This window comes from Spermophilus citellus (assembly GCF_964194105.1).
Source record: "Spermophilus citellus genome assembly, chromosome: 2".
Classification (NCBI taxonomy): domain Eukaryota; kingdom Metazoa; phylum Chordata; class Mammalia; order Rodentia; family Sciuridae; genus Spermophilus; species Spermophilus citellus.
In genome coordinates this window covers 226,013,607-226,026,823 of record NC_138183.1, presented here as the reverse complement: position 1 = coordinate 226,026,823, position 13,217 = coordinate 226,013,607, and the positions used below count along the sequence as shown (strand labels likewise).

The 13,217-nt window shown below is 42.1% G+C and overlaps 1 protein-coding gene across 3 annotated transcripts in view; it reads right to left on the bottom strand.

Annotated features, from left to right (window-relative positions):
- Window positions 1-13,217, bottom strand: part of KIAA1549L (KIAA1549 like) — a 262,887-nt gene that overhangs the window by 49,208 nt on the left and 200,462 nt on the right. For 2 of the 3 annotated variants that reach the window (XM_081279968.1, XM_081279969.1), the window contains exons 12-13: window positions 10,328-10,512; window positions 3,787-3,914 (exon numbers count right to left, since the gene is read on the bottom strand). In XM_081279968.1, coding sequence (XP_081136094.1) covers window positions 3,787-3,914; window positions 10,328-10,512 — 313 coding nt within the window. The remainder of the gene's footprint in view (window positions 1-3,786; window positions 3,915-10,327; window positions 10,513-13,217) is intronic. The other variant, XM_081279970.1, reaches the window with a different exon arrangement.

Genomic DNA, 13,217 nt, shown 5'->3' with positions numbered 1-13,217 from the left:
ATTATAACAGGACAGGAAAATGACATCCTAGAAATTGTATAAGTTACAGTTTTATTTCTACTTCAATTTGAAAAAAAAAAAAAAAGTCATATCAATTCCTAAACAATTCCTCTAGGTTTTTAAGATTAATTAGTTATCCTCTTTCCAAAAAGACTTTACAGAAAAATACATTCAAAGACATCATGTTAAATATTAATGCATTAAATGTTGTGTGAGAACAGAAGGTTCATGGGGATTTTAAATCATAATTAGTCCCTAAAGTAAAAAGCATGGAAGGATGCTAACTGTGGCAAGGGCCACAGTTAGGCCGAGGAAGGGTTTGGGGATGCTATCAATACAGTAGATGCCACTACGCCACCATTTCCTATCTTGTTGTACTTTATTTGCATTGTTGGTTTTTATTTCAGTAAATCAAGTTAGAAAAAGATTTCACTCTTCATGTTCAATTGGCATGGGGAAAATCCTCCCATTGGAGGCAGAAATGCTATTCAAACATGTTCTTTCTGAAATGTTCATTAAAGCCAAAGACAAATAATCTACAACTAGAATCACTGCCCTCTGGTGTGATTTGATATGCTGATTACCATGATGTGATCATTCCACACATATACAGGTACCGAAAAATCACATGGTACCCTATGAATATCTACAATTATCATTTGCCAGTGAAAACCAAAATGAGTAAAAGCAAGCCTCCACATCATTGGGAGAGCAAAGAATAAATGAGAACTGAAACTGTGTTTTTGAGCTAGTATCTCTGACATTCTTCCTTTATGTCCTAATTCTAGACCTTTCCCTAAGACCCCTGCTGAGAAAGCAATTGACTCTAATGCCTCATTTGCCCATGGCTGTTAGATTCTGGGCCTGATAGTGAAATCTGAATGACACAGGATTTAAGGAGGTTGTTTCCTCCTAAAGGGACTGAAAAATACGCATATTTTATTTGAACTTAACTCTCTTTTGGAAAACACCTTTCAAAGGTGACACTAGATTTAAGTGCAAATGTTTATATTTGGTTGAGGAAAACATCCAATTGTTCTTGTTGTCACATCTAACTTTCCCATTTATATTTCAACGTTTTCATGAAACTGCATTGCAGCTATGGTCACTAAGAGGCCATTGGGCTACAAGGAGCTTTGGAAATGATGTTGCTAGCAGGAGAGTGTCTTTTCCTCTTAAAGTTCTTATTTTCATAAAAGAAGAATATTAGAAGCTACAAAAACTGGTGCAACAAAACTGGTGGAAAATAAGATTAGCTTTAGAATGTCAGCCCAGCATATTAACATTAATTAACCTCTGTAACCCTAGCTTCTAGAACACACACCAAGTCATAAGACAACAGTACTGGAATATTCCACACCAACAGAAGAATCTGTACTCAGAGGCCAAACAAGAAGAGCTCAATACTTTTTGCAGGCTAGCAAAGTGACAAAAACACACCTTTCTATTTTCTCCACAATCCCATTCAGTGTTTTTTATCCCCCTCCCTCCCTCCCTTCCATCCATCTTCTAATCCAAATACATTATTGATGTTTATTGGTTAACTCTTATCTAGTATTACAATAAAAAGGAGCCCTTTGATTAGAAAAAGACAAATGTGGGTTTCATAAAAGATTGATTCTAGAATGCCAATGTGGTTCTGCACTGATTGAGTTTTATATAAAATGAGTGAGTTGGTTCTATCATTTCTAGTTGGAAATTTTAATCTTTAACCTCACTGAATGGAAACTTACAGTAAAACAGAAATAATCACTGAAAATTCACTGTGTTTACTTGGCAAAAGTAAAATGTGAGCGAGTAAGCACTCTAAACCTGGGAAAGATAGTTTCTTAATAAAACAAACAAAAACCTCAACCTGGTACAGTAACTGCATTTTCTTCACACACCTGTCTATTGCTATTTCTGGACCTGCTGTTTGTTTTTGTTTTTGGTTCCTTTTAGTTATATCTGATAGTAGAATTCATTTTGATATAAATGTACAAGCACGGAATGTATCTTATTCTAGTTAGGACCCCATTTTTATGGATGTACATGATGGTGGGATTCACTATGATGTATTCATATAAGATGGACCACCAATTTAAATAGTCAGTGACCTAAACATAATAAGGAGGCAGGCAGAGCAGGTGAACAAACAGGAACAGTGAAGGACAGCAGGGACACTTAGAGCAGGTCGGAGTGTCTCCAGGGGGGCGGGGAGTGACACGGTCAATAACTGGCTGCTTCCTCTTCCTCCATGGATTAAATACAGGAGAGGGCAAAGGGCATCATGTTATGAATGTCTACTCATTGTCAGAGAAGTCTGTACTTTGCACATTTTTGAGCAGGAAAAAGGGCATAGGATAATATGTACATTGATTCCATTTCATAAAAGAAAACAAAGCAAGATAACAAAACACAAAGATAAGTGCATGTTATTGTATGCATAGTAAAAAGGTCGGAGAAAGACATACACTGAGTTATTCAGGGTTACATGAGGCCTGAAGAGGGTGAGTGGGGAGGGAGGGTAGAATAATATCATCTGGACTAGGAGTCAGTGACCACTGCAGAACTTGTATCCCTTGGTACCTCAGAGGGTTGGTTCCAGAATACCTACAGATAACAAAATCTGTGGATGCTCAAGTCCCCTACATAAAATGGCATAGTATGTCTTCCCATGTACTTCAGATCATCTCTAGGTGACATGACAGTTTAAACAGGTGCTTTACATAATAACTGGAAATAAGGATGGGGACTATGTTTTCTCTCTGGAATGCAAATCCACTCTGTGTGTCTATCTTTCTTTTTTCATTTCTCTCTCTCTCTCTCTCTCTCTCTCTCTCTCTCTCTCTCTCTCTCCAGAAAAAAAGAAATAAGTGACATTTGAAAACAAAATAATATTCTGGCACTAGCTTCAAGAGAGAGTTCCTGAACTTCACTTCATCAAATTCCCATAAAAGAAAAGTGCAGCCAAGCACAGTGCCAGATTGCTTAGCTTTTCACCTGGCATTTCTGTACAGCTCCACCTATAACCCTTTGAAATCCAAAAGGAATTTTCCCTGATCTGAAACCAGCAGCACCAATTGCTTGTACTCTGCTCTCCAGTATGCAGCCTCATGAGCAGAAGGACCACATGAGGATGAGGGTCAGAACAAAGGTGGGATCAGGAGAGGGGGGATGCATATTGATGTCCAACAGAAGTGATCTATAGCACAATAAGGGAGCTCAGGCAACCCAGAAATAGACCTCAAACACATCCTTTATGGGGAATGAAATGATCTGTGTGAGACAGAAACTAAACACTTAAGTTTCCCAGAAGAATTCAGCATAAAGCTGATTTTTTTTTTAATCACAGATCTGTTCATGGTCCCCTGCCCCAGATGTATTTGCAATATCTCGACTCACTGGTACAGACTGAACCCCCTGAAACTCATCAGGGGTATCAGGGCGAGAAATTGAAGAAAATCTCAAAGAAGGGCAACATTTCTGAGACCTGCTACCTTAATGGACCTGAAGCTAGAAATCATGTGGATTCACTGAAGAAGTTGAAAAATCTCTAAGCAAGCATCAAGTCGTCCTGCAGAGGGATTTTCTAAGGAACAGCACAATTCCTTAAGAACAGAGGGCAGAGAGGAGAGGACCGGACAATTCAGAGAAGGAGCTATGGTGATCACCCAAGAGGTTCACAGCCAACTCGGGGTCCTTATCGTGCAGAAGAGGAGGACCCGGTTCGTGCGACACAGGCGCAGGCGTGTGCGCAGGCACGCGTGGGAGGGGCTGGTGGTGCTTGGCGGGAAGGCGTCTCACCATTTCTCTTCCTTGCCTCCTCCTTTGTCACTTTCTGCTGTGCCATTACGTTCTGGGGTGAGCGTCTCCCTGAGCTGGGCTTCCCTGATTCGTTGCTGATGACAGAGCCAGTCTCACTGGGCGACCTGCTGGAGGTAACCATAGCAACAAGGGAGACCGTAAGTTTCGACTAGAACAGCCGCCTCTCAAGGTTATTTGCACAGTTGATGTCTGTAGCCTTTCGTTCCAGTTTTACCAGCAAAGAAGAAATGATACAAGAAAAAAAGACAACAAAACCCACCCACACTGCTGCATGGGTGAGGCTGGGGGTGCTGAAGCGCACTCGCCCGTGCCCGGTTCCGCAGACAAGTTAAGGGAGCTCAGCCCTCAGTCCCATCGGTTTCGTTAACACCCTGGTGACTATGGAAACAATGGCCACCGTGATTGTATAGCACGTCCTCCTTTCAACACAGAGCACTTTTGATGCTGAGTGTTTGAATCCCCTGGGCGTCTTCAGACATGTATAGAACACAGTTCTCTTTGGCTATTCTCTTCATGGTATTGACCTTAAAAACTACAGATTAAGTCACCCCACAGGGTCTTCACTCTGTCAAGTCTCTCTCTCTCTCTCTCTCTCTCTCTCTCTCTCTCTCTCTCTCACACACACACACACACACACACACACACACACACATACACACACACACACTTACACAAAGGAAAAATATAGTGAACATTTCCCAAACTGAGAGGGGTGTGTGGAAATTTAACTATAGGAACTATAGGAACCTTTAACTATAGGAACTAGTAAGCACTTCTATTTTGAAACTGCCAACTTGAGCTATTTGTCCCTTCAGAAATATGTATCCTACCCATTCTTTGTGCCAAGCATCATACCAGGTAAACAGGTCTATAGACATAGTGATGCCAATCCATATTGAGCACTCTCATCAGGAATATCTTCTGTGTGCCAAGGACTATGCCAAGTACTTCCAGAACTGGTCAAGAGTCACTAGAATGATCCCCTGATTTGGTGACGGCCAGCCTCATACAAAGAGGGGAACGTGAAGCTCATGACCCTGAAGAGAGCTGTTGGGGCAGAGTTGGGCAGTGGTGAACCAGCCAGGAAACCAGGGCTGCCCTTCCACCCACACCCCAGAACACCCTCCTTCTCTGTCTACAGTAGCAACCCCATTGAGGGCAAGCCATGGCCTTCTTTCCTTTCCTCAGGGCTAGACTCCAGCCTTCTGGAACTCTGGAAAAGTGGGCTCTCAAAAGTCCCCCATAGGTTGGCACTCTCTGAGCCCTCAGATCCTGCCACTGTGGGTACATGGAGCACAAGGGCCAACCGCCTGCCTCCTCTCTGTGGAAGATGGTCAGGAGGCAGCTACCTAGATAGGACTAGCCCCTTGGTCTTCTACTGTCAATTGTCCAACTAATGCCCAAAATACTGGCATCTGGATCCTACAACAGAAAATTGACTAGAATGAAAGCCTCTGACCTGTAGACAAGCAGCTTCTTAGGTAGAAGCTGTGTGCCCTGCAGACACTCATTTTCCTCCTCCTCTTCTTTCCCCAGGAATTTAGAGTTCTCAGTTCTACATACATTAGCACCTTAAAAGCCACCTACAGTGAATGTTGGGATACTTACAGGACAAGACAGCATCTGTTGAGTATTCTATAGAACGCTAGAGCCAAAGTTCCACACACCCCTCTCAGTTTGGGAAATGTTCACTATATTTTTCCTTTGGGGATTCTAAATGACATTAGCATACAAAAGGCTTTGATCAGTTCTGTCAAAAATAGGCTCATCTAGTTCCATTAGCATTTAATATAGCATTTCCCAATTTATTTGGCCATAAGTCTCTTTCACCATGAAACCTTTTAAAATCATTTTAAAACACTAATACAAAAGGTATTTTCTAGAAAAACATGGATCGGGTATTAATTTGTTGAATATGTATTATTATTTATCTAATAACTATTTGTTCACTGAATGCTGGGTGTCAAAATTCGCATACACAGAGAAGACTCATGCCCCTGGATTGTTTTCAGAATCTCATAGTTAAAGGAACCTACTCCCCCCATTGGTTTTATTGGAGCAAAAAAGTTTTCATATAGGTCCAGACAGGAAGGAAAAAATCTCTTTGTAATCTGTTTTTACATTTGCAAATTACTTAATGATTTTTTTGGTGGTATTTTCATACCCTTTCCATTCCTTGATGCTGAATCAATTTTCTGACTCCTTGTTCTCATTCCAAGGAAAAGTGTCAATGAGCAAATTTCTATAGAGAAAAGCTAAGTCTGCTTTATTTTTTGCACCAGTTTGTAGAGCTCTGTTTACATAGAGTCATTGACTCAAAACTCCTGGTCAAGGTCTGAGGTTGTGGAGCAGTGGTAGAGCACCTGCCTCACCTGTGTGAGGCACTGGGTTTGATTCTCAGCACTGCATATAATTAAATGAATAAAATAAAGGTCCATCAACAACTAAAAAATATTTTTAAAAACCTCCTGTTCAAAATTCCCATGCACACAGGCACTCACATAACAGTAATATAAGTGATATTTGAAAGAACAAATGCACCACCTGTGGGATTGTAGTTTTACACTATTGAATTCAATGGTCCCCATTCTGAAGCTATGTAGAGGTGGAGACGAGAGGAATTCTTTGGGGGTGGGAACTAATCAATTGATGAACAATTATGGCCAGTCATTAATTTAAGTGACCTTTGCAAATGGCTGAATATTCCTATGAGGTTGGTTCTCCATTCTGGCCTATCAATTCCAGCCAGAAGAAAAAGATCCTTTTGCCACACATCAGGCTATCTAGAAGTGAATGAATCCTCAGATTTCTGTTTTAAAATAATTTTTAAAAATAAAACAAATTAATAATTACCAATTAATTGGTTTCCCCTATTTTTAATCTGCAAAACTTTTTTTGGTCATCAAACACACCCATCCTGTGAGGCCCTACAGTCCTTATCAAGCTGGAATGAGGAGACGGATGTGGCAAGGTAGGGAAACCAGAGGCATGGATTTGGTGTTTAAAATCTTTCTGAATGATCTTGAACCATGACTTGACCAGAAATAAGGTTTCTCCCAAAGCCTAGGCAGTGATATAGTCAACCCTTAGTAAAATCATATTTTTATAGTAAAATAATGAAGCTAATAACTCATGCAGAAGTATAGGCATTATTTTAGTTATCTGTATTTACCTCATAAGATCATATTTCTTAATAAGAATTTGATAGTAAATAAATGAACTCAGCAAGAGGTGACTCCTTACTAATCCAAAAAATGCTTATTCTAAAATTTTGTAAAAAATTAATCTTTCAGTAATTTATTTAACTCCAATAGACCTCTTCCTGGAAGTGCTAATATAACTAATTTTAATACTAATTCTTTCTTTTCAGTATCTTTTGAATAGGTGATAAATAAGTTGTCAATATGTCTTTATCATACTTGGCAAAGATAAGGATAATTGCTATAGGTAATATTACTTGCAAGTCAGTTCAGATAAATCATCTATTCCTTCTCTGTACATTTCAACTCTGCTCTACTCAGGGTCTCCCACCTGCTTAATCCATTGCAGTAACGGTCACAATTTGTTTATACTTCTCTGTAACCAAGTTTTGTGGCCTCTTCTCCCACACTGTCTCTGAACTTGACCATGTGACTTGCTTTGGCCAACAGGACAGTAGCAAACATGACGCAAGCAGAGACTTGAGAAATGCTTACATTTGAGGGCTTATTTTTCTTGCTGCCCTGGGAACCGTGGAAAGCCAGGACTAGCCTGTTGGAGGATCAGAGACTAGGTGGAGAGAGGCCCCACTTACCTGGACTACCCCCAGAAAAGGCTATCAGCACTGAGTCAGCCTAGCTGACTTGATCTCTATCACCTGACTGGAGATGCAGGAGCAAGTCCAACTGAGACTGAAGAACCAACCAGTGGAGCTCAGCCCAAACTATCAGACCACCAAATTCATAAGCCAAATAAATGGTGGTTGTTTTAAGCAATTAAGCTATGGAGTGGGTGGTTACAGAACAACAGATAACTAATGCACATTCCTTCAACCTTCTTTCCTGAACAAGGTGAAGTCCAACCCTCTTTTTGAGGTATCAAGAATTTCTGAAAGAAAATACAAGGTTCCTGCTTGACTTACCTGCATATCTCTAGGCATCTCAAACTCTCCATGCCCATATCTAAACTCGTGATCATCCCCCACAACAATCATCTTCTTCAGTCTCCAACAGAATAAATGGATAATTCACTCTTTTCAATTTCCAAATCCCACAACATTCTATCAGCAAATCTTGTCAGCTCTTCCTTTAAAATATTTCCAGAATCCACCCCCTTCTCACACAATGGCCCAATGGTCCCCATGCCTTCTCACCTGAACCACTGCCATAACCTCCTACAGGGCTCTCTGCTTCCACTCTGCACCCCTGCGGTCTCTTTTCCACATAAAGCCAGAAAGAGCCTTTAAGTCATGTTGTGTTGTTGCTCTTCTCAGACCCCTCCAATGATTTCTGACCTTTATTCAATAAAATTCCCAGTCCTGACTTTGGTCTGTAAAGTCTGCCATGAGCAGCCACAGGTAACTTCTCCGACTCACACCACTACTTCCTTCCTAGTTCACACCAGCCTCCTTGGCCTTCTTGTTCTTCTTTAAGCACATCAAGAAGTTCCCTCCTCTGGGCTTTGCACATACTCTTCTGTCTACTTAGAACATTCTTCCCACAAACAGCCTCCTGGCTGACACCTCATTTCAATGGGTGAGGTCTTTCTTAAATGTCATTTATCAGAGAGGTCTTCTCTGGCTGCCCACCTCAAACAGTGCTATGCCCTGTTCCCTCCATCCCTTTGTTGCATTTCAGTTTTTGTTATGGTTTGGATCAAGAATGTCCCCCAAAAGCTTAGGGGGGACATTAGGCAATACAGCAATGTTCAGAGATAAAAAGATTGGCTCATGAGGGATCCCACATCATCCATGGATTAATTCACTTGATGGATTAATAATTTGAATGGTCTACAGAGGTATGGTGAAAACAACAGGCAGGTGGGACACGGCTAGAGGAAGTAGGTCACTGGGGGCTTGGCCTTGGGGACTACATCTATCCCTGGCCCTTCCTGTGGTGCTCTATCTGCTTCCTGGCTGCCATGAGCTGGGAAGCTCTCCTCGGCCTTACCCTTCTGCCATGATGGTCTACATTGGAGCCAACTAACTGTAGGCAGAGTCTTTCTACGAGACAAAATAAATCTTTCTTATAAGTGTTCTTTTCAGGTATGTTATTCAAAACAACAGAAATCTTGCCAACATAGTTTTCTTTTTTATTTTATCCACTGGACCTGGAAATAGACCTTTTCTATTCCTCTATTTGTTTATTGCCTGTTTCTCCACACCAGGTTGTAAGCTCCGTGAGAATAGGAACTTTGCCTTGTTCGGTGAAGTATTCCTAGTGCCTGACAGGCAGACAGCAAATAAGCAACTGTTCGATAAAGGGAGGAAAGAAGGATGGATGCAGGCAAGACGTGGCTTTTCTACCTTGATAGGGATCTCAGGCAAGGGAGAGGGGGTTGGCATGAGTGTTGGTTTTGCCAGGCAACAGTGCCTGCCATGGGGCTCATGACCTCTTTATAAGGCCAAGTCCTAATAATGAGTCTTTGGGTCTCTAACCTAACCTCTCCCATCTATCTAGATTGTATTAAAAGTAGTCCTTCAAAAATGCAGGCTGGCCATCACTGTCTCCCTGGAGAACTTTCAGTGTCTAGAGAATAAGGGTCCATCTCAGTCTGGCAGTCATTAATCCATCTTCTGGTTTTATCCTTTGCTACATCCCAATCACTGTGACTTCTAAACTCCAGGAATATTCACCATTCAGAGGACATCCCTGTCCTTCCCTCCCAGCTCTTGCAGATGGATGCTTTTATCTCTTCCAGGACTCAGACCCTTCCTGCCCTCAGGGCTGAGCCAAAACAACCTGCTCTACCCTGTCTCCCTGGACAGCATGAGGTCCTCCCTCCTGTCTGCGCCACAGCCCTTTACTCAGACCCCACTGTGGGCACCCACATATCAGCATGCTTAGTGTCCCATTATTTATCTCTGTCTCCTCCATCACGAGATCCTTGGGGTCAGGAACCAATCTTACACATTCTTATAGGCCTCCAATGCCTGTCAAATGCTCTGTTCATAGTAAAAACTTAATAAATGGTTTTTGCTGAAATCAGAGAAAATACAACAATCCTGAATCAAAGGCACTGCTTTTTAAGAGACACTAAAAACACAAGGGTGATATTACAGCCAAATTTGTTAGAGCAAACAGAGGGGCTGAATCTCCACTGTTGAGGTTGAGCCACAACATAAAGCCTCACAAAGGGCGGCTGGAGTGGAGCAGGTGTTGAGATTCTGTGATCTCCCTTAGTCTCCTTTTCAATATTCAAAATGAGCATGGAGGGGAATTTTTAAGGGGAACAGCAGAATTCACTTGAGACACACAGTCCCTCTCTGCATCCATTATTTCTCTTGCTGACACTGAGAATCAGCAGTGGGCCCCGTGCCTACCTTTTTCTGGTTTCCGTGGACTTGGCTGTCTTGGTGGTGCTCCCGTCCTGAGCGATGTCTCTTTCCTGAGGAGCATCTCTAACGGGCAGGGGGAGGACTACCGTTTCCTGAGTCACAGGGATGACCTCCTCATCTGCCCCTTGCTGGCCCAGGTGCTGCTTGGCATAGTCAAAGCCTTGCACGGGCTGCAAAGAGGACAAAGGTTTGTCATATTTCTAGAGAAAAATTTTCTAGACAGGCAGCGACATGCATGTGAGGGGACCCAACTTAGCTTTCTGATGAATCAGAGTTAACTCAAATCCCCATCATGACTCTGTCTTGCAAAACAGAATCTGTTTTAGTTCTTTCCAGGTACAGAACCTCTACAGAAAAGACTTGCTCAGAAAAAGGAAGAGTGTAAACAAGATGCAAAGAGGTATATAAGAATGAGAATAAACTTCTTCCAGGACTTGAGACCATTTTTTTAAACTTGGGATTGAAACCAAGGGAACTTTACCACTGAGCTACATCTCCACCCCTATTTATTTTTTATTTTTTATTTTGAGACAGGGTCTCACTAAATTGCTTTGGGCCTTGCTAAATTGCTGAGGCTGGCCTCAAACTTGTGATTCTGCCTCAGCCTCCCAAGTCTGGCATTAGACCATTCCTTTTAAGTCAAGGATACTGATAATTTGGAACAGTTGTTAATTGACATATTAAAGTATTCCAGATCCTATTATCTCCTGCCTTAAAGTATTTGAATCCCCTTGAACTCGACTCCCATATAAATTTATTGTGTAATAACAAGTGCATGGCTTTTCCAAGTCATTTGATTTCTGAATGTCCATTTTCTCGTGTGAAAAATGAAGGCAATCTTATCTGCTTTGCTTCCACCATCCCCGAGTATCAAAGTGGAACACAAATCTGAAAACAGGGAAACATGGTACCACATGTGATTAATAACAACATGGAACTGAGGGCATCACTCTTTGATCTAGACTCCTCCCTTGAGCAGACTGGCTGTGCTATAATTCATTCCTGGGAAATTAGCAAAGCTTTTATTGTACAATATCTGAAATTCCAAGTGAATAAGACAGTTGAGAGCAAAATCCAACAAGTAGCTATTAGTAGGGTAGTGAAAAATCAGGAGGATTGTTTAAACAATTCCTGCAGCATCTCTATTCCATTTTTTTACCCCAATGCAGTATGGTACAGATTTGAAGTGAGACAGTGTGATGTTGAGTGGCAGGTCCAAAAGCAGGCTTCCTGGATTCAGATCCTGACCCAACCACGCATTAGCTGTGTGACCTCAGGTAAGTGACTGACATTCTTTGGCATCAGTTTCTTCATCTGTAACATGGAGATAATAATATGGATAATAATCCCCATGCCATGAAGATTAAGTAAGTCAAGCTCATCATTTAGCTAAGAGCTTGGCACATAGTAAGTGCTCAATCATTGGTGTTAGTTATGACCATCTACCTTCCTAATAATCATATCCCAGGTGAAATGAACTTTAGTCATTCTCTTCCAGAAAATCTGGAGATGAGAGTCAACCCCTACCATTTAGAGTCTATCAGAACTTGATCTGACCAGGAGCTCCTCCTTTGGCAGCTAAGAAGCACACCAGATTTAACAACCCACCATCTAGAACTGTGGCCAACCTGTCAAACTTCACTACTGTGTCCCAGAACAGGTTGGAGTTTTCTTGCTGCATCCAGCAAAGACTGAGAGAAGACAGGCAGCCACATGCATGTGAAGGAGCCCAACTTAGCTTTTTGATGAACCAGAATTAACTCAAATCCCTGTCATTACCCTGTTTTGCAAAATCAGAATCTGTTTTAGTTCTTCCCAGGTACAGAATCTCTACAGAAAAGACAGAAGGCTGCCCACCACTTTGCTGTGGACAGTCTCCCCAATTCCCTGGGGAACTCACTCTGGAATGAGTAGTCTCCCTTTCTGAGACACACTTTCTGACCCCTGTGTGACCAGTGGCACTTGGATGCCAGGACCAGATTTGAGTTTCTGAAATAGTATTTGCTAAGGGAAGACTGTGTCCTCCTCCTCCCTCCCCTTTCTGGGTGCTACAGGAAACAGAACCAAAGGAGCCTTTGGGTGTCTTGATGAAGTCCCTAGAATACCAAATCACCTGCTCCTCCCACAACCAACTGGTCATTCAGATTCAACTTCTGGATGTTTCTGGAAGCTGTTTCACTGTCTCTGGCCTCCACCTTGTGGCGTCCATTGGACTCCTTTCCACAGTCACCCTTGACAAGTCTCCAAGGCTACCTTAAAACCATATCTGTTCATGTCACTCCTTCAATAAAAATATTTTGTGCCCCCCAAGCTCTTTGGCAAGGCATTCAAGGCCCTTTGCATTTTGGCCAAATGCACTTGCCCAGTCTTATCTTCTGTTGGCCCCTTTTCTGCCACCCCTCCTTCCCCCCATGATCCTATTCACTTTTGGTCCAACAACACTGGTTTGTGTCAGAGACTCTGCTTGGGGACGGAGACGTAAAGATAATATTCACTGGTTCCTCACCTGAAGAAGCTCATGATTTCAGTCTCATTACTATTACGGGTCCAGGAGTGGACACTCAATGCATTCTCAATATAAAATAAAAAGATAAGTATTATTGAGTCTCCATTTTATAAATGAAGAAACTGAGGTTTAGAGGAGTTAAGCTCACACAGCTGCTCTGTGATAGAGGCAGCATATGAATCCATGACCTAGGGTCAGCACATCTACCCGTTGCTTGAAGATTCATCCCAGGGCCTCTCCTTCCCTTCTGCAGGTACCATCTTGGTTGGGCAGCTCTGCTGTACTTCTGGTTGGGGGGCACTGGAAGCCTCCAACAGCTAAAATTTTCCAAGAATCTAGTAATGGAGAGAGCAGGCTATAGTCCTGTCT